Source organism: Tamandua tetradactyla, chromosome 24, assembly GCF_023851605.1.
Source record: "Tamandua tetradactyla isolate mTamTet1 chromosome 24, mTamTet1.pri, whole genome shotgun sequence".
NCBI classification, from domain to species: Eukaryota; Metazoa; Chordata; class Mammalia; order Pilosa; family Myrmecophagidae; genus Tamandua; species Tamandua tetradactyla.
This window is the reverse complement of record NC_135350.1, coordinates 28,054,254-28,074,392: the sequence shown is the minus strand read 5'-3', so window position 1 is coordinate 28,074,392 and position 20,139 is coordinate 28,054,254. Positions and strand designations below refer to the sequence as shown.

General features: G+C 37.2%; 1 protein-coding gene across 9 annotated transcripts in view; it reads right to left on the bottom strand.

The window, feature by feature from the left end:
- Window positions 1-20,139, bottom strand: part of STPG2 (sperm tail PG-rich repeat containing 2) — an 846,203-nt gene that overhangs the window by 571,387 nt on the left and 254,677 nt on the right. For all 9 annotated transcript variants that reach the window (XR_013168349.1, XM_077142787.1, XM_077142790.1 and 6 more), the window contains 3 exons: window positions 19,130-19,237; window positions 15,235-15,394; window positions 10,802-10,962 (listed from right to left, as the gene is read on the bottom strand). Coding sequence is in view for 8 of the 9 variants with exons in the window: in XM_077142787.1 (XP_076998902.1) it covers window positions 10,802-10,962; window positions 15,235-15,394; window positions 19,130-19,237 (429 nt within the window). In the remaining variant the exon portion in view is untranslated. The remainder of the gene's footprint in view (window positions 1-10,801; window positions 10,963-15,234; window positions 15,395-19,129; window positions 19,238-20,139) is intronic.

The following is a 20,139-nucleotide window of genomic DNA, read 5'->3' as shown; positions in this document are numbered from 1 at the left end:
ACTCCATCATAAAATGGAAATGGTATATATGAGATAGGGCCAGAGCAGATCCTGAAGGCACAAGAAAGTTACAAGAGAAAGTGGCCCAAATGCCCATGGTTTCCACTCCTGCCACATTACATTCTCTTTCCCGGACCAAAGCTATGGGCTCTTGGAGAGTTTTTTGCAGTGAATTGACTGAGGAAGAGAAAACTTGGGCCTGATTTACAGAAGGTTTGGCATGATATACAGGTACCACCCGAAAGTGGACAGCTGCAACACTACAACCCATTTCTTGGGTGTCCTTGAAAGACAGTGGTGAGGGGAAATCCTCCAAGTGGGCAGAACTTCAAGCAGTGCACCTCGTTGTTCATTTTGCTTGGAAGGAGAATTGGCCAGATGTGTGTTTGCATACTGACTCATGGGCTGTTGCTAATGGTTTGGCTGGATGATCAGGGACTTGGAAAGACCATAATTGGAAAATTGGTGACAAAGAGGTCTGGGGAAGATGGGTGTGGATAGACCTTTCTGAATGGACTAAAAGCATGAAGATATTTGTGTCCCATATGAATGTGCACCAGAGGGTGACTTCAGCAGAGGAGGTTTTTAAAAATCAAGTGGATAAGATGACTCATTCTGTGGATACCAGTCAGCCTCTTTCCCCAGCAACTCCTGTCATTGCCCAATGGGCTCATGAACAAAGTGGTCATGGTGGTAGGGATGGAGGTTATGAATGGGCTCAGTAACATGGACTTCCACTCACCAAGGCTAACCTGGCTACAGCCACTGCTGAGTGCCCAATCTGCCAGCAGCAGAGACCCACACTCAGCCCCTGATATGGTGCCATTCCCCAAGTTGACCTGCCAGCCACATGGTGGCAGATTGATTACATTGGATCACTCCCTTCATGGAAGGGACAGCAATTTTTTCTAACAGGAATAGACACATACTCTGGATATGGGTTTGCTTTTCCTGTACACAATGCTTCTGCCAAAACTACCATCCATGGGCTTACAGAATGCCTTATCCATCATCATGGTAATCCACACAGCATTGCTTCTGATCAAGGAACACACTTTACAGCAAATGAAGTGTCAGAATGGGCACATGCTCCTGGAATTCTCTGGTCTTACCATGTTCCCCATCATCCAGAAGCAGCTGGATTGATAGAATGGCGTAATGGTCTTTTGAAAATTCAATTACAGTGCCAACTAGGTGGCAATACCTTGAAGGGCTGGGGTAATGTTCTCCAGGAAGCTGTGTATGCTCTGAATCAGTGTCCACTGCATGGTGCTGTTTCTCCCATAGCCAGGATCCATGGGTCCAGGAACCAAGGGGTGGATATGGGAGTGGCACCACTCACTATTACCCCTAGTGATCCACTAGGAAAACTTTTGCCTCCTATCCCTGTGACCTTGAGATTTGCTGATCTACGGGTTTTAGTTGCAGAAGAGGGAATGCTTCCACCAGGAGAAACAATAATGATTCCATTGAACTGGAATCTAAGGCTGCCACCTGGTCACTTTGGGCTACTCATGCCCCTGGATCAACAAGCAAAGAAGTGGATTACTTTACTGGTAGAGGTAACTGATCCTGACTATCAGGGGGAAATAGGACTACAGCTACACAATGGAGATAAAGAAGAGTTTTCCTGGAATTTAGGAGATACCCTAGGGCATATTTTAGTACTACCATGCCCTGTGATTAAAATCAATGGAAAACTGCAACAACCTGTGTGGTTTGAAATGATGTATGTACCCTTGAAAAGCCATGTTTTAGTCAAAATCCCTTTTCATAATGGCAGAATAATTGCTATTATGTAATTAGATCATCTCCCTGGAGATGTTACCCAATCAACAGTGGTTGTTAAGATGGATTAGGGGAGATATGTCTCCACCCATGTGAGTGAGTCTTGATTAGTTTAAGAAGTTCCATAAAAGAGGAAACATTTTGGAGAGTGAAGCAGATTCAGAGACAGCAGAGCAGAACGACATAGCCACAAGAAGTAGAGTCCACCAGTCAGCGACCTTTGGAGATGAAGAAGGAACATGCCTCCCGAGGTGCTTCATGAAACAGGAAGCCAGGAGAATAACCTAGCAGAGGACACTGTGCTCGCCATGTGCCCTTCCAGATGAGAGAGGAACCCTAACCATGTTCACCATGTGCCTTTCCAGATGAGAGAGAAACTCTGACTGTGCTCACATGTGCCTTCTCACTTGAGAAAGAAATCCTGAACTTCACTGGCCTTCTTGAACCGAGGTATCTTTCCCTGATGCCTTAGATTGGACATTTCTATAGACTACATTTCTATAGAAAATGGGACATTTTCTCAGCCTTAGAACTGTAAACTACCAACTTATTAAATTCTCCTTTTTTAAAGCCATTTCATTTCTGGTATATTGCATTCCAGCAGCTAGCAAGCTAGAATACAACCCAATCCAGCAGGGCTATCAATGGCTCTGAAACTTCAAGAATGAAGGTTTGGGTCACCCCATCAGGTAGAGAACTATGGCTGGCTGAAGTACCTGCTGAGGGTAGAGGGAACATGGATCGGGTAGTGGAAGAAGTTTGTGATAAATATGAACTCTGACCACATGATCAGTTACAGGAATGAGGACTGTAATGCTGTTTTGTTCATGTTATACTATTTAAGTTGTAAGATATCAAGTTTAAGAATGAATATTACTCAAGGACTTGTACCCTATTCTGGAGAGATTTAATGTGTTTCCAGTTATATGCAGGACAGTTGAGTATTGTTAGGTGAGGGAAAAAATATGTCTTTTATTGTTTTCTGTTTAGAAATTAGGTATGGTTTGAGGTGACGTGTATAGCTGCCAAGTTGACATGGGGTGGACTGTCATGGTAGGTTCATATGTCAACTTGGCCAGGTGGTGATACCTGTTTGTCTAGTTTGGCAAGTGCTGGCCTGACTATTGCTATGAAGACATTTCATAGAATTAAATCATGATCACGTCAGCTGTATCCACAGCTGATTCCATTTGCAATCAGCCAAGGGGCGTGTCTTCTACAATAAGTGATACATAATCTAATCATTGGAAGCCTTTTAAGGAGGATTCAGAAGAGACAGGATCTCTTCTCTTCCTGCTTTGGCTGGCGAGCCTCTCCTGTGGAGTTCGTCCAGACCCTTTGTTCTAGTTTGCTAGCTGCAGGGATGCAATATATCAGAAACAGAATGGCTTTTAAGAAGGGGAATTTAACGAGTTGCTTGTTTACAGTTCTCAGGCCAAGAAAATGTTCCAATTAAAACAAGTCTATAGAAATGTCCAATCAAAGGTATTTATCCAGGGAAAGATACCTTGGTTCAAGAAGGTTGATGAAGTTCAGGGTTTCTCTCTCAAGTGAGAAGGCACTCAGAAAGCTAAGAATAGAATAACCATATGACTCAGCAATCCCACCCTCCAAAATAATTGAATGCAGGGACTTGAACAGGCATTTGCACATGATGTTCATTGCAGCATTATTCACAATTTCTGAAACATGGGTCCATCAGTTGATGAATGGATGAATAAAATGTGGTAGATTTTGTGAATGTTATTCAGCCATAAAAATGAATGAAATTCTGATACATGCAATAACATGGATGAACCTTGAAGATATACCATTAAGTGAATTATGTTAGACCCAAAACAACAAACGTTATATAATCTCACTGATTTGAAACAACTAGAATAAGCAAACTCATAGGGTCAGAATCTGGAATACAGGATACCTGGAGACAGGATGGGGATAGGAAATGGGGTTAAGGTTTAACATGTATACAGTTCCTACTTGGAATGACAGGAAAGTTTTAGTAATGGATGGCAGTGATGGTAGTACAACATTGTGTACATAGTTAACAGCACTGAAATATATATCTGATTGTTGTTAAAAGGGGAAATGTTAGATGTATATACGGTAACAGGATAAATTTTTTTAAAAATCCATGGAACCACACTGCACAGTGAATCCTAAGTTAAACCATAGACTATAGTTAATAGTACAGTTATTAATATGTGCTTTCATCAGTTTTAACAAATATCCCACACTAATGCAAGTTGTAATAATATTGTGTTTTATGGGATTCCTGTATTTTATGCATAATTATTCCATAAACCCACAACTTCTATAATAAAGAAAAAGCTTTGTATTCTACATCTTAAAACCATACTAAACCAAAATTTAGTCACTACTTTCCACTAAGTTGAAATCTGAATTTCTATCATTTTCACATATTGGCCTTGATTGTATGCCTAGTGCCACAGAGGAACTTTTCTCTATTAAAAAACTGTCATTTTGAAACCTGCTGTCCTGTTCATTCTGTCTTCTCTTCTCTGTAATAAACACCTTCATTTCCTTCAGATGTTCTTTATGTGACATATTTTGAACTTGTTTGCCTTCATAACTCTGATAACCTTCCCCTTAACACACTCCAGTCTGTCTACATTCCTTTTAAATTGTTGCACCTAAAATCAAAATTTTAAAAAGCAAAATAAAATTCTCCAGATCAGTATCCCAAACAAGATATTTTATTATAACAATAAACCTTCAACAGTATAATCAAAACATATTAAGCATGTTCTAAGCGTTGGGTCTATCAAAATGAAAAAAGACACATTGCCTTCATAGAGGAGGAGGGGATACATACATGTAATTAAATATAGATTTGTAATCAAATATAGTATATCACTGAGGATGTACATGAAACTGAAATGGCAGACAGGATGGATACTGGGGTGGGTACAAAAAGAAACGGTGATCATTGAAAGATTTCCGATGAGGGTGACATTTGAACAATGCTTTAATAAATGAACAGGAACTTTCTAGGAGTACTGAACATATGTTCTGCCCCAACTCACAAAGAAGCTATTAGCAAAGGCTGACACGATAACAATCTGTTAATGGAGCTAAAAAAAGGCAGTGAGGAGATTATTATTGGAAGCTGGAAAAAGGTCAATCCCTGTTAATTAGTAGTGGAAGAATTGACAAAAAATTCACCTGTGGTAGCTTATTTTTACTCAGCACAGGAAATTTTACCTGGCCCAGATATTGATAGGGTTGCCAGGCTGATAGTGCTATCTCTATTCAATAGATGGTGGTACATGGCCATTCTTTACTCATGGAATGATAATAATTTTACCTTTTCTGGACAAGGCACAAGGAACTTTGAACATTTTTAATTTAATTTCCTGTTCCCAAGTTATATGGCAATTTTCTGTGTTTTATATTAATATGTATATTTTAATAACAGTGAGACTCTGGCATGCACTTAGCTGTCACTGATTCTGTGTCACCAACTTCATAGAGGGAAAAGTGATTTTCAGCCACCTGAGATTGAAGCAAATAGCAGTTTTCTGATGCTCTTAGAAGTCTGAGTTTGCAGACAAGATAATCTGACTGACTCAGCATGTTTTTACCTTACTAGGCAGGTGCGAGTAATGTTTTGAACTCCATTCAAGAGGAAGATCAGTGACTGCAATTATTTCCCATGAGTTGGGAATTCCCAGTAAGCACAGGTCATAACTTGATGAAGATCTTGCGCTTTGTATACACCACATAGTAGCTACTACTGACTGGATGGTTTACTGAGGCCTTTGGTTGTCTAAGACACAGGAGGAGTGCTGAGTCAAGTTCAACCATCTAGAGAAAAAAAAAAGTCTTGAAAAGGTTTCTGTAGGTGAACCTGCAGAAGGATCACTAATGAGCCTCAGCACCAAACAAATGTCAAGTAACATGCTCTTCCCTGTGGACAAAAGTAACTGCAGAGTGACATAATGTATCATGCTATATTAAGGAACTTCAAATAAAGATAAAGTTAAAGGAGTGAGAAATAAAATTAAAGGGAAATTATGATGGTACTAAAATGTGAAGCTAGAGAGCTAAGCAGATACCATAAGGGGCATTATACAAAAACTTCTTCCTTTAGCTAGTGGATAGCCCCAATTTGGGGGGTTGGTGTGAAGGCAAATTATTATGATAGTAGTGACATAATGAGGTTTGCAGGCTAGGCAGATAACAGATCAAGAAGGGCATGGTACTTAGACTTCTTTCTATACCTGACGGACAGCTCAGAGTCTTGGGCAAAGGAAGTTTATTAAAAGGCAGTGCCGTCTCTTCATGTGCCTCTTGGCCATCCGTATTTCGTAGGTGTCTGTTCAAGTCTTTTTCCCATTTTGTAATTGGGTTGGCTGTCTTTTTGTTGTTGAGTTGAACAATCTCTTTATATATTCTGGATACTAGACCTTTATCTGATATGTCATTTCCAAATATTATCTCATGTCCCTGGCCATTAGAGAAATGCAAATCAAAACCACAATGAGATATCATCTCACACCCACCAGAATGGCCATTATCAACAAAACAGAAAATGACAAGTGCTGGAGAGGATGCGGAGAAAGAGGCACACTTATCCACTGTTGGTGGGAATGTCAAATGGTGCAACCACTGTGGAAGGCAGTTTGGCGGTTCCTCAAAAAGCTGAATATAGAATTGCCATACGACCCAGCAATACCATTGCTAGGTATCTACTCAAAGGACTTAAGGGCAAAGACACAAACGGACATTTGCACACCTGCCGCTGATAGCTTCAGCCGGGCCGCGTGACCGGTACACTGGGTGGGTTTGGGGCGAGCTCGCAGGAAATTAACCTGGGTAAGCTGGAGCCAGGCGCTTTCCCCAGCCAGCGGTCGCGAGAAGTCGTCACTCAGGCCAGATGCGGGTTTTAAGCTTTTATTGTTACACTCCGGGATGGGCCACCCGGGAACCCGAGGAGTGAGACGTCTGGGGTCCGAAGACCCCAGGGCTCGGACGACCCAGAGCGGGGTAAGCGTGGGGCTTAAGTACTCTCGGGGAGGGGTGGAGTCTTGGGCGCACACGTCAGGAAGGGACAGCCAATCACACAAGGCAGGAGGCAGTTGCTAGGCTGAGGGCTTAGGTTAGGTATAGAGGAGTGAAGAGAATAACAGGAAGGCTTGCGGTTTAGTGGTGAGCTACGGAAATGGGCGGTCTACAACAAGAGGGGGAAGGGGGGAACAGAGAGAGGGGTTACAGGTACGGAGGGCAGAGAGTGAATGTAGAGAGGGAGAGAAGGATTAAAAAATTTTAAGCATGGCTAGGCTCCAGTCCCTGAGAAATATGCCACACACACCAATGTTTATAGCAGCGTTATTTACAATTGCAAAGAGATGGAAACAGCCAAAATGTCCATCAACAGAAGAATGGCTAAATAAACTGTGGTATATACATACGATGGAATATTATGCAGCTTTAAGACAAGATAAACTTATGAAGCATGTAATAACATGGATGGACCTAGAGAATATTATGCTGAGTGAGTCCAGCCAAAAACTAAAGGACAAATACTGTATGGTCCCACTGATGTGAACGGACATTCGAGAATAAACTTGAAATATGTCATTGGTAACAGAGTCCAGCAGGAGTTAGAAACAGGGTAAGATAATGGGTAATTGGAGCTGAAGGGATACAGACTGTGCAACAGGACTAGATACAAAAACTCAAAAATGGACAGCACAATAATACCCAATTGTAAAGTAATCATGTTAAAACACTGAATGAAGCTGCATCTGAGCTATAGGGTTTTTTTTTGTTTGTTTTTTACTATTATTACTACTTTTATTTCTTTTCTCTATATTAACATTTTATATCTTTTTCTGTTGTGTTGCTAGTTCCTCTAAACCGATGCAAATGTACTAAGAAACGATGATCATGCATCTATGTGATGATGTTAAGAATTACTGAGTGCATATGTAGAACGGTATGATTTCTAAATGTTGTGTTAATTTCTTTTTTTTTCTTTCTTTCCGTTAATAAAAAAAAAAAAAAGGCAGTGCCGTGATATGTGTTTCAGTTTGCTAATGCTGTCAAAATACAATATACCAGAAATGAACTGGATTTTACAAAGACAAGCTTATTCATTATCCTCAAATCTTCTTTAGGTCCAAGGGACCCATGGAGGAGGGGCCCATAGCTCGGGAAGTTCTTGGGTCATGTTCACAGCTGATGACCCTGTCAACTGCATTAAAGGAGAGTCCTCCATGTAAATGGTACTTTTTCTAGAGTGATAAAGAACCTCTGAGCACTGGAATTTGGTGAAAGCATCATCATGCTTATCTTGTTGTGAGTGTAAACCCAGGGGAAGACAGTTATCAGCTGAGCTGTTGACAACGCAGTCTTTGGGTGGCCCTGGTTACAAAGTTGAGGAACTGAGAAGCAGAGAACCGTTCAGCTGGTGCAAACAGCCTAATGTGGAACCTGGAGCCCTACTGTGCACTGACGGGGAGAAGGGGACCAAGAAGTAAGCCAATCTGCATTCCTTGACCACACCACCCTCACCAAGGAAGCCCTGTGACCCTCGACTCACCCCATAACCCATGTACATGAACCCGATCACTTGCCCCCTTCCCTGCACTCCAAGCACACCCACCCCACCAACCCCTTGCACATGTACCTGCCCCACAACCGCACCCCAAGTGAGCGCACACCCGCCCTAACCCAGCCTACTTTTGCAAAAGTGCAGTCTCGCCCCACTCCTCATAAGCCCTATCTCCCAGTCCGTGCCCCTTGCAGGTGCTCCAAAGTACATACAGGCTGCAGGTGCTTACCGCCATACCCAGGCTACCCCTGCCTCGAGCCCATACAGTCCTGCAACCCCACCTGCCCCCCCACACACCAACTCTGCCCACATGTACATCAGTTTATGGCACTTTCAGATCTGCACATGTGCAAAGCCCCTAGTCATTCCCCCTAGCTCTGGGCAAGCGCTGATCTGCACAGCTGGGCCACATCCACCCCCAGCCCACTCAGGCGCAACACCGACCACTACCTGAGCTCTGTGCTTGCACACCAGGGCTCCGCCCCCTAGACCCATACACCGGCACAGCCACATCTTCCCCACTGCTGGGTGCCCTTGCTCACAGGCACCAGCATAGCATCCCCAACCTGCACCTATGCCTGCTCTGCAATGCATTACCACACTGTTGTGTCCCGCCCCGTGGCCTGCATCCTACTCCACATCTATTCCACAAATACAAGGCTTTAGACTACTGAAGGAAATCTTCTTTAGGTAGAAGGGAAATTATCTCAAATGGAACTTTGGAGTTGGAGGAAGAAATAAAGAACAGCAGAATGAGTAAATATATGGATAAATCTAAATGAATATTGATTGTATAACACGATATAAACATAAAATACATGTTAAAATAAAACACAAAAGTGACATATAAGTTGGAAGCAGGAAATTTAATTTAAAATGTTCAAATTTCCTTGTGCATTGTCCAGGAAAAAGTAAAATTATTAATTTATTTTAGTCTTTAATAAATCAAGGATGTACATTTTAATTTTTAAGGTAGCCATTAAAAGAAAATAAAATGTTAATACACTAAATAGAGGGGAAAATGCAAAAAAAAAAACTATTGTCATAAAGAACCTAAGACAATACTAAATTTAAATTTATCTTATAACATAGCCTAAAAATATATATAACAACTGAAAACACTAAAATAAGAACCAGACAGAACCTCAGCTTTAGTGACTGATAGGCTAGGCTGACCACAGATACAGTTAATCAGAATCAGGATCTGCACCTCAGGCAAATTCACTCACCTTCACCTGCCCCTAAACCTTTGAGTATTTTCTGGGTGGAGAACCCTGGCCACAAATGCCTTTTGCCTTATCTTTTCATGTGATTTGGCTGTGTCAGCTTTCCCCAGAATGTTGGCCAAGCTCTAGCATAGTACTCTTGGTTCACAGGGTGGCAGGTGCCCCAGCAGCTTGGACATCCAGGCCCTTCCCAATTAGACCAGCAGACATTCCGAGCTTTACCATCACTTCCATATTGTACCGCAGAGTACTAAGAAACAGCTTCTGCCAAGAGGGCTCATGTAAACACAAGCAAGAGAGCTTGTGAAACAAACCTCGACCAACAAAAGGTAAGAGATTGCAAGGAGTCACCAGATAAATTTCTCCTATCTTCCACCACTCCACAGACTCTTTCAGATATCCTATATGACCAAGGAATTAGCTGCATTTTCTTGTGATGCTGTGACCAGTTTGGTAAGATATCTCCTTGATTTTGAATTCTCTCTTTCTCTGCCTTATTCATTTTTTCCTCATCTTGCTGCCCATGAAAGTTTGTGTACTGCCTTCCTACAGGAACCCAGATTAATCCACTTAGTAAGGGTATAATATAAAGAACAAAGAAATTAAACTGCCATTATTCACAGATAGCATAATTGTGCTTGGGGAACATTCAAAAGAAACTAATAATAAATTAGTGGAATTAATAATTGAATTAGCATGAATTCTGGATCCTTAGTAAAGCAAATCTAAAACAGCTATTATATTTCTTTAAACCAATAACAGTAAGTTAAATGATGAAAAATTTAAAAGGTACTATTCACAATAGAATGAAAAATACTAAATACCTAAGAATAAATCTGATAAAACATGTGTAAGATCTCTACAAAAAAATATATAAAACAGCCAAGAGAATTTAAAAACTACCTAATTTGAAGTTAATTAACTCCCAGAAAATAGTGAGCAATCCTAAAATGAAGATAAGTTGTTGTTTAAAGAAGTTTAAAGTCCTCAAAGAGGTAATAAAGAGGATCCATTTAAAAAGAAATTACAAAATATAGCTATGAACCAAGTTAATTTTTATTCTTATGCCATAAGTTACCATGTTCAGGTAATTTCAATAATATTATGACATACTAATGAGGCATATATATCTCACATGTAATTTTAAGAACAACCCTAAGGGCTTGGTATAAAGTTGAAAAATGTTATTTTGGTATTCACATATTACCTGATAATCAGCTGGCCCAGGGGTAGTATAAGCTTCTTTGTGAACCAGGAAGAAAGTCCGAGGAACAGAAGATCCAAATGCACTTTTCTTCTGTTTCTCCAAGCAGGTATTTCTAAAGTTGTCAATTACAGTACTGTTTAGAATATTATAAAACCCAGGACCTAAAATTATAAAGAACATCATGTATAAGTATGAATATGATTTTTTTTTTAAAAAAAATATATGTATTTTATTTATTTATTTTTGCACGAGCAGGCATCAGGAATCGAACCCAGGTCTCCGGCATGGCAGGTGAGAAATCTGCCTGCTGAGCCACCATGGCCTGCCCATAAGCATGAATATGATTTTAAGTAATTTTTAGAAAAATACAATTACTTTCCAGAAACCTACAACCTCCGGATATGTTCCTAGGCCAGTTTAGTCCTGAAACCCAGAGGGGCCAGCCTTCCCAGAACAACAACTTGTTCCATACCCTTATCCCATATTATTGACAGCTCTTTCCATTGGGCATAGCCCAAATACCCCTAAAGATTGAGAGAAAGATCAAAAGAGAAGGAGGAGTTATAACATAGAAGATAGAATTTAACAAATGAGTATTGTTTTGGTATTTCTTTCAGTCTCCAGTGTCTTGGAGCAGCTAGAAGGAAAAACCTAAAATTGTAGACTTGTAACCCATACCAAACTCTGAAATCTGTTCTACAACCAACTGTTGCAGAATACTTTGAAATGTATTGCTTTTTTGTATTTATGTTATCTTTCACAATTAAAAACAAATATTAAAGAAACAAATAGATACAGCTAAAAAGAAGAAAGTATATAGCAATATGTAAGTGAGGTCAGCAGATTATTGAAAAATGAAATTTTGGCTCTATGATTTTTACAAAAATTATTGGCATTATATTGTGATTATTGTAATAAATAGAGGGTCTAGATAAGAAATATTTTCTACCAGAATATAAACATTAGTCTTCCACTAAAAGTTTAGTCTTAAAATGCCTTTTTGCATTTCTAAACATATACAATCAGTATTTTCAAAACGTATCTTGAACATGGTAAGAATTCATCATAGATTTGTACATACATACATCATGACTATCAACTTCCTATACTTATCCAAAGACCTATACAGGTCATCTTTTCTTGACTCAACAATTCTTGAGTGATTCAACCCTAGCATGTACTTAAACTGAAAATAACGTGTCCCATTCCCCTTAGCACACTGTTCTTCTTCTTTTATTCTCTGACTTGACACATTCTCCTAGTTAATTAAGTCATTCTAAGACCACCCTCACCTTTCCACCTAGCATACACAAATATTAATTCAAAATGGATGATAAATGTAAACACTAAAGATTTAAAACTTCTATAAGAAAGCATATGAGAAAATATTTATTATCATAGGCTGGAGAAAGATGTCGTGACAGCATACAAAAAGGAGTAACAATGAAAGAAAAAGTAAATAAATTGGATTTCATCAAAATTATAAGATTTTGTTCATTAAAAGAAAGTTATAAAAACGAAAAGGCAAGCTGAAGATAGGGGAAAACATTTTCAAAACCATGTCTGACAAGGTAATTTTATCCAAAAATAATTAAAAATGTGTAAATGTGCCTGCTAATAGTAACTTGCAACAGTTATGAAACCCTATGTTAAGTATTCAAATCTGCTTTATAACTTTTTGAAGAGTTCAATTCACTATTGTAACCTAATATTTACATTGAAAGAAACCAAAGTTTCATAAAGACCATTCATAGTAATCCAAAATATGTAAGACTCAGGATTAGATCTTAGAGGCCCTTGCTAATTTAACTTGTCTCTTCAGAAATAAACTAACCATTAGGGAATTTATAATACTTTATACAAAAAACAGTGGGCCATTAAATTGAAAATAAGAAAAAAAGCCTCAAGGTAGTGGGACACTCAATAAAGTAATGTGTACATTAATATTTAAATTAACATTACAGTTAATTTATGTTAAAATGAATGCCCAGCTCTTATAGAATTACAGTCTTAAGTTAGACTTCTTACATAGAGACTCAGGACTCCAAAACCAAATGTTTCAAGAGGCCCTTGGTGGAATCTGTAAAGTTTATAACCTTGCCTCAGAAGTACTAGATGATCACTTCCATTGCATGCTATTGGTCAAGAAAGCCATAGAGGTCAGCCAAGACTGAAGAAGAGAAGAATGAGACTCAGCAGTTCAATGGGGTGAGTAGCAAACATGTACCAGGAATAGAGTAATACTGTAACTACAGTCTAAAACACGTGGAAATGTTTTTGGGATCAGGCAATGGATCAGAAGCTGAAACAACCTCAAGACTTAGAGAAAGGGCCTTCAGGAGAAAGTTGACAATGGCTTAAGGAACAGTGAGGAAAATGTTACTGAAGGCTGGGTGAAAGATAACTGGTATTGTGTAATGGCAGTAAATTTAGCAAAACTAATGCTTGAGGTAATGAAGAAAGTACTTAATGAATAGGTGGATTCTACCTAAGGATATTTCCAGGCTGAATGTCAAAAGTGTCAACAACTTTCTTTTAGCACCATGTGTGAGAATGTATAGTCAGAAAGAGATGAGCTAAAACTGGTTAGTTTTCAAGTAGGATTTATGGGAAGTGAAAAGAAACCAGGGTTTTCTGGGTTTGAAAATAAAACTACATCTACAGTCTCTCCAGACAGCAAAAAGCTCTCAAAGTAAGAAGTAGCCTGAGGATAAAAACCAAATCTAAGGTTCAGCTGTAAAACACTTTGTTAAGACCTCAGAAAAATTTAAGGTAGTACCATAGAATCTCTCATATAAACAAAAGGATCTCTAAACAACTTAAGGATATATATCATAAACCTTCTTGACTAAAACAATAGTGCGCCTAAGAATTTAAGAACATTGAAATACAGCGATCTCAAAGCGAGCCCAAAGTAGAGAAGGGCTTTTCTAAGAAGAAAATGTGGATATGGCTTTTGTCTAGTGAATTTGATTATATATTAATGCAATAAGAAATTAACACGTTTTTCTAAAGAAGTATACCAACTTGGAATGAAAGAGACAGAGATAATGCAAAATCAAAAGTAGCTTATAGATCTCCAGCATTTTATGGGTCCAAAACCGGCTGAAAAAACTCCAGCTGCAAACACAGTTTATTTCTATGGAAAAGGAAGGATGACTCAAAGGATAGAAACAAGAGGCCAAAAAGTAGAGTCAAGAACCATGAAAAGTCATTCCCAGGGAGCCAAATTGGGCCTTATCCTAAACAAGGAAATGGCAACACATGCCAGGCTGAATTTCAGAATTGTTATGTTCTTGGGACTACTGTGGACCTTTAGTTTTTCTAGTTTTTGAATAGGAGCATCCAGGTTGATTATCTCATCTCTCTCCCACCATTGTATGTTGGATGTGTGGGGCAGATAAATTTTCTTTCTAGCTCACAGGTCTTCAGATAGAGAGGAATCATACTCAAAGAGCTGCATCTGAAGAACCACACCCAAGAATCCTCATCCGCACATTCACCTGATTTAGATGACAAGATCCTGAACTTCAAGATCATAGAATTGCATGAGTCTTTGGGGACCTTGAAAACAGATGGGTGTATTTTGTGTATAGGAAGAATGTTGTTATTTTGTGGCCAGAGGGTATACTATAGTGGATTAAAGACAGCCCCAATTTTTTTGCTAACCTTGTCATTGAAAAATGAAGTTTCAAGTCCTTCAATATGTGCTTCCCTAAGTGAATTGATTAATTAATAAAATGCAAGAGAAGTGATTCCTTGGATTTCTGAAGTGACAGTCATGAGAAGCCTTGTGGTACCAGCCATATCTCATGAAGCCCTGAGCCTACCATGTCAAAAATTTGTCTACCTGAGGCAGCCACGCTGGAGAGATATAGGTGCTCTGAATGACAGTCCCACCTGAACCTGCCTTCCAGCCATCATACAAAATAAGGACATTGATAAAAACATCTGTTATTTTAAGGCACTGAGTTTGTTATGTAGCAATCAATAATGAGAACTATGTATTAACAATTGTAGAAGTTATTTTGCTATTATATTCTTAGCTCTGTATACTATAATACCCATAGAATACTAGACTATGTGATTGGGCATCTCCAAAATAAAAAATTTAATTAATATCACAAATTATATTAATGACAGTGACCATAGAGTTAATATATATGTTCACCCACCAAGAGAAAATCAGGGAAGTTACTGAAAAAGGGAAAACAAAATTTGTGACATGTTAAATTGAAACCTTGGTAAAACTGTAAATTATTTTATCTGTCTGTGTTTAGGGCATAGTCAATGTTATGAAAACAATCTTTGTCAACTTAAAATGACAACCCTAACCATAGGGAAAAAAATTGTACTCCATGATGCATTCATTTTGTTAGGAATATTAAGTTACCTAAAGCTCAACTTTAGAAATATATGGATTAATTGCTAACCTGGCATTTCCTCTGTCCTGGAATCCTGTGTGAATCGAGCAGCACTTACACCAAATGGAGTATTTTTCATTCCTGATGTTTTCTTCAAGGACTTGAGAGCAGTTCGAGTTTCATTATATGTGCCAGGAGCTGGGGTGATTGATTTCATAGGTACAAATCTCTAGTGAAGAACAGGGGAAAATACACCAATGAGAGATTATAGCACATTTTGATACTTCATGAGTTAAAAACTGCCTTCTTAGTAATATAATATTTGACATTTAATTTATTTCTTAATGGAGTGAAGAAAATGTAGATGAATTAATATATTGTACTCATCAAAACATAAAATATATGGCTTTTAGTAAAGTCACCCATATATTAATATAGTGATGCATTATGTGCCACATTAATGCAAACAGACGTTTCAAAGAAAATCACTGCAACATGAGATTCTAGATGATAATATATGGGCAATTTTTACATTTAAAATATTCTGCAATTTAAGATAATAAGAAACTATATGATATGAATATATGTAACATTACCTTTATTTTTTGCATGGGTAGGCACTGGGAATTGAACCCAGGTCTCCAGCATGGCAGGCAAGAATTCTGTCACTGAGCCACCATCATACAGCCCTGTAATATTACATTTTATGTAATAAAATTACATGAATTAACAAAATTCCTTAATATAGGTATTGAATTAACTCAGCAATATCACTAAGTTCCTTAAGAAAAATAAAATCTTAGATTCAAGTGGTTTATAAATATGATGTAATTAGGAATTTATGAGTATTAAATATATGTATTGTGTATATTTACATATATTTCACTATGAACTCCTGTGAAACATAGCATTCTAAAATCATAATTTTTAACTTTTTATTTGGAAAAAATTTCAAACTTATAGAAACATTGTATGAATAAAAATAATACAAGGTAGTGTGACGGTGGCTCAGTGGCAGAATTCTTACCTGCCATGCTGGAGACCTGGGTTGGATTTCCAGTGCCTGCCCATGCAAAAAATAAAAATAAAAAATACATAAAATATCTACAAAATCTTCACCTAGATTCACCTATTCTTAACATGTTCACCATTTGTTTATTCATTTGCCCAGTCCTCTCTCTTTTTGTCTGTGCCTCTCTCTTTCTCTGCACACACAAACATTCACACAAATAAAAAGAATCATTTAAGAAAAATGTACAACTGTCATAGCCCTTTGCCCCTAAATACTTCATTGTATTTTTCCTAGTAATAGGGTTATTCTCTTACATAATTCCAGTACAGTTACTAACATTAGGAAATGTATAATATACACAATATCTTTATCTAATCTACCATTCATATACCAAATTTATCAATTGATCTAACAATGTCCCTTATTCATTTTTCCCCTCCAATACATAATCTAATCTATCATTAGGTATTGCATTTAGTCCTCATGTATCTTTAGCCTCCTTCAATCTAGGAACATTTCAACAGCCTTCCTTTCCATTGAAACAGAATAATGACTAACACTTTTGGGAAAATACAGCAGCCCCCTTTTGTACAATAGAATCTTTCTTATTTGGGATTTCTCTGATGCTTCCTCTTGATTTATTCAGATTGTACATTTTCAGGATACTAAATAGGTGATGTTGTGGTCACATCTGTAGGCACAGGATGTCCTCTTTCCTTCACTAGTAATAATAATTTTGATCAAATCTAATACTCTCTCTACATTTAACGGTCAGAATTGAGCATTCTACTGTAAGCAAGACCCCTCCTTCCTCTCCCAATTCTTTCCATGTTTCTTTTTCTATCTATATATCTATCTACTCATTTATCTATTTACGATCCACATGGACCCATAAATGCAATAATTTATAATTCATTATTGTACTTAATTAACTTGGTCCAGATTTTGCATATCATACATTCACTTCTGTACTTCATAACGTTGGTAAATCTTAACAATAACAAACTGCAATTTACTACTGGAAGTACCAAAAAGGACTCTTTAAATTTTTTTTCCTAAATACCATCCCTTTATTTAGTTGCTGAGTATAATGTTTAAAAAATGATAATTCCCAGCTCTGGTTGCAGATTAGAATGACATGAAGAATTTTTAAAAACATACACACCAATGTCTGGTCCCTATTCTAGATCAACTGAATTAATCTTGCGGAGGGAAGACAGAAGGGTATATTGGCACCTGGGTATCAGAATGTTTTCAATTACTCTGGGTGTTTCTCATCTGCAGGTAGGATTGAGAATCATTGTTTAAACAAAATTTTATATTTCATACATTAAGAGTTGAAGATATAAGGAAATTCAATTCATTTTGATAAAATACCAGAAAACTCTGTAGATAACCAAAATAAGCAGCCTAGAACATAGTCTGCCTTTATTCCTATAAACCAGAAATTCTGTGTTCTAAGTCCATCTTGTTAATTGTTTTATTGTTTTTTTCTTTCATCTGTCTGTTCATATCAACTGCCTGTTCATATTCAACTAAACACTAACACTACACCTAGAAGGGAGACCTCTTTGGTTTAACTCCTCCATATCCTTCACTTCAGAACTATTATTCTTTTCTCCATCATCCCCTTAAACAAAATTGGTATCATTCTTCCCCATATCTGAAAATATATTTTTAAAATTTTAGTTAGTGGCAAATGATGCCAAATTAGGGCTATATGGGAAAATGGCATAATGACATTTAGTTCTAGTTATAAAACTGATATTTAAAAAAAAACAAATCAAGAACACACCACTCTCTGTGTTCTATAATATGATAAATGGTATCACCATCCACAAAGTTGCTCAAGGCAGAAACCTGATATTCATTCTCGATTCCTCCCAGTCCCTGTACCGCGTCTAATCCATTACAAAGTCATGTAATTATATCTCAAAAATATATTTGTAATCTATCTACTTGTCCCCAAGAAGGAGAAGCCACTTAGTACAAGTCACCTATGGTCACTTGAAAGGTGATTAACTTTTCCAAGTTAAATGAAATAGCTACAAGCGTACATAGTATGAGTGGGTAAATATCACAACTACTTTGATCTGGAGGCTTTTGCCAATGTTATAAGGTTTGCTAATATTATAATTGTCTTTCTTTAGAAATATTTTATATACCTTCAAATCCACTTAGAACATTTCTTGGAGAATGTGAAATGAATACTGTGAAAAAGAGTTTTATGACTCTAGTGATACTCATGAGGGTCAGTTGCAGCTGTAATTATGACCAATGGCCAGGCTCTACAAAACACCTTCAGAAAATCCCCTGAAAAGTATGCCAAATATGTCAACACTGTACGTGGTCACTGGCAAAGCATTTCTTAGAACCGAAGTTGAACTTTCATACATGCAAATGTAATTAATAGAAAATGTTAATAGATGGTTTCAGTTCAAATATTTCTCTTGTGTATTATGGTTAATATTCTAAACTTATTTCATTTCACCCATATTTTTTGGCTAAATGATTTGCTTAGGCCCTTCCTGTTTCTAATTTGCTTAAATTCCACTTTTCCTTCTATAATCTCCCTAAACACCATTAGCTCTGTTGCTGGCTTTACATTTTACTTATAGAATATTTATGTATAAAAATGGCTGTAGAACAATACTACCCAATTGTAATGCAATTATGTTAAAACACTGAATGAAGCTGCATGTGAGGTATAGGTTTTTTGTTTTTGTTTTTTTTGTTTTTTTTCTTTCTATTATTGTTTTAATTCTTATTCTGTTGTCTTTTTATTTCTTTTTCTAAATCGATGCAAATGTACTAAGAAATGATGAATATGCAACTATGTGATGTTATTAAGAATTACTGATTGTACATGTAGATTGGAATGATTTCTAATTGTTTTGTTAATTCTTTTTTTAATTAATAAAAAAAAAAAAAAAAATGGCTGTAGACTATTACCTGGGATTGAGAAAGAAAGGCAGGTGATCCATCATTTATATTTAGTGTCTTACTTTCAATCCTCTGAAACTGACTTTTAATGTCATATTTTCCAGGCCCAGGTACTCCCTAAATTATAGAAAGAAAGAAATAGATGTTCTCATTAGGAAAGGATCTATATCTACGGGAACAGTTGGCTAAATATCTGAACCAAAGCGGCAGAATTTTTAAACAAATTCCTATATGATATTACCAAAGCACTTCATTAAAAAGTAAATCAGAACAAACTTCTTAAGAGCAACAACAAAAAAAATTTTTCCTAGCAAAGCTTCCTTGAACCTGAAAACACACTACCTGAAACTTTGCTGCCCTCTACTGACAGAGCTCAGAAAAAATTATCCCTCTCTTCACATGATTAAACATTAAAAAGAAGAAATAAAAATGGTTTCTGTATTTCTTGCATTTAAAAGAATACCAGGGCAAAAAAAAAAAAAAGAAGAAGAAGAATACCAAGGTGGTACAACGGTGGCTCAGTGGCAAAATTCTCGCCTACCATGCTGGGGACCCGGATTCATTTCCCAGTCCCTGACCATGTTAAAAAGAAAAAAAGAAGAGAACACCAGCATTTCTCTATAAAAAAACAACAACAACAACAATAGCCTGCTTTTTTTTCCCGAAAGGTAGTTTTAAGGAACTATTTTGCTTTAACTACTATTGTTAGAAGATATAAGACATTAAGCTTATATCTAAATGTTTTAAAATCAATAAAAATAAATTCAGTAAGTCCTTTAATTGAGCTTCATTATCTTAGTAATACAATTTAAATATATAACAAGAAGTGCTATTTATCATCAAATATTTTAATTACCTGATTAAATGTGCTCTATAGTATAAAAAAGATTCAAATATTCTCTCATATATCCCTTTTCTACTTTTTATAGTTGAAAGAACTATTCCTTGATTTATGGATTGAATACTTTGTTTATAAATTGGATGTATCATGAAGTTCTAGCAGCAAATCCTGTCACCTG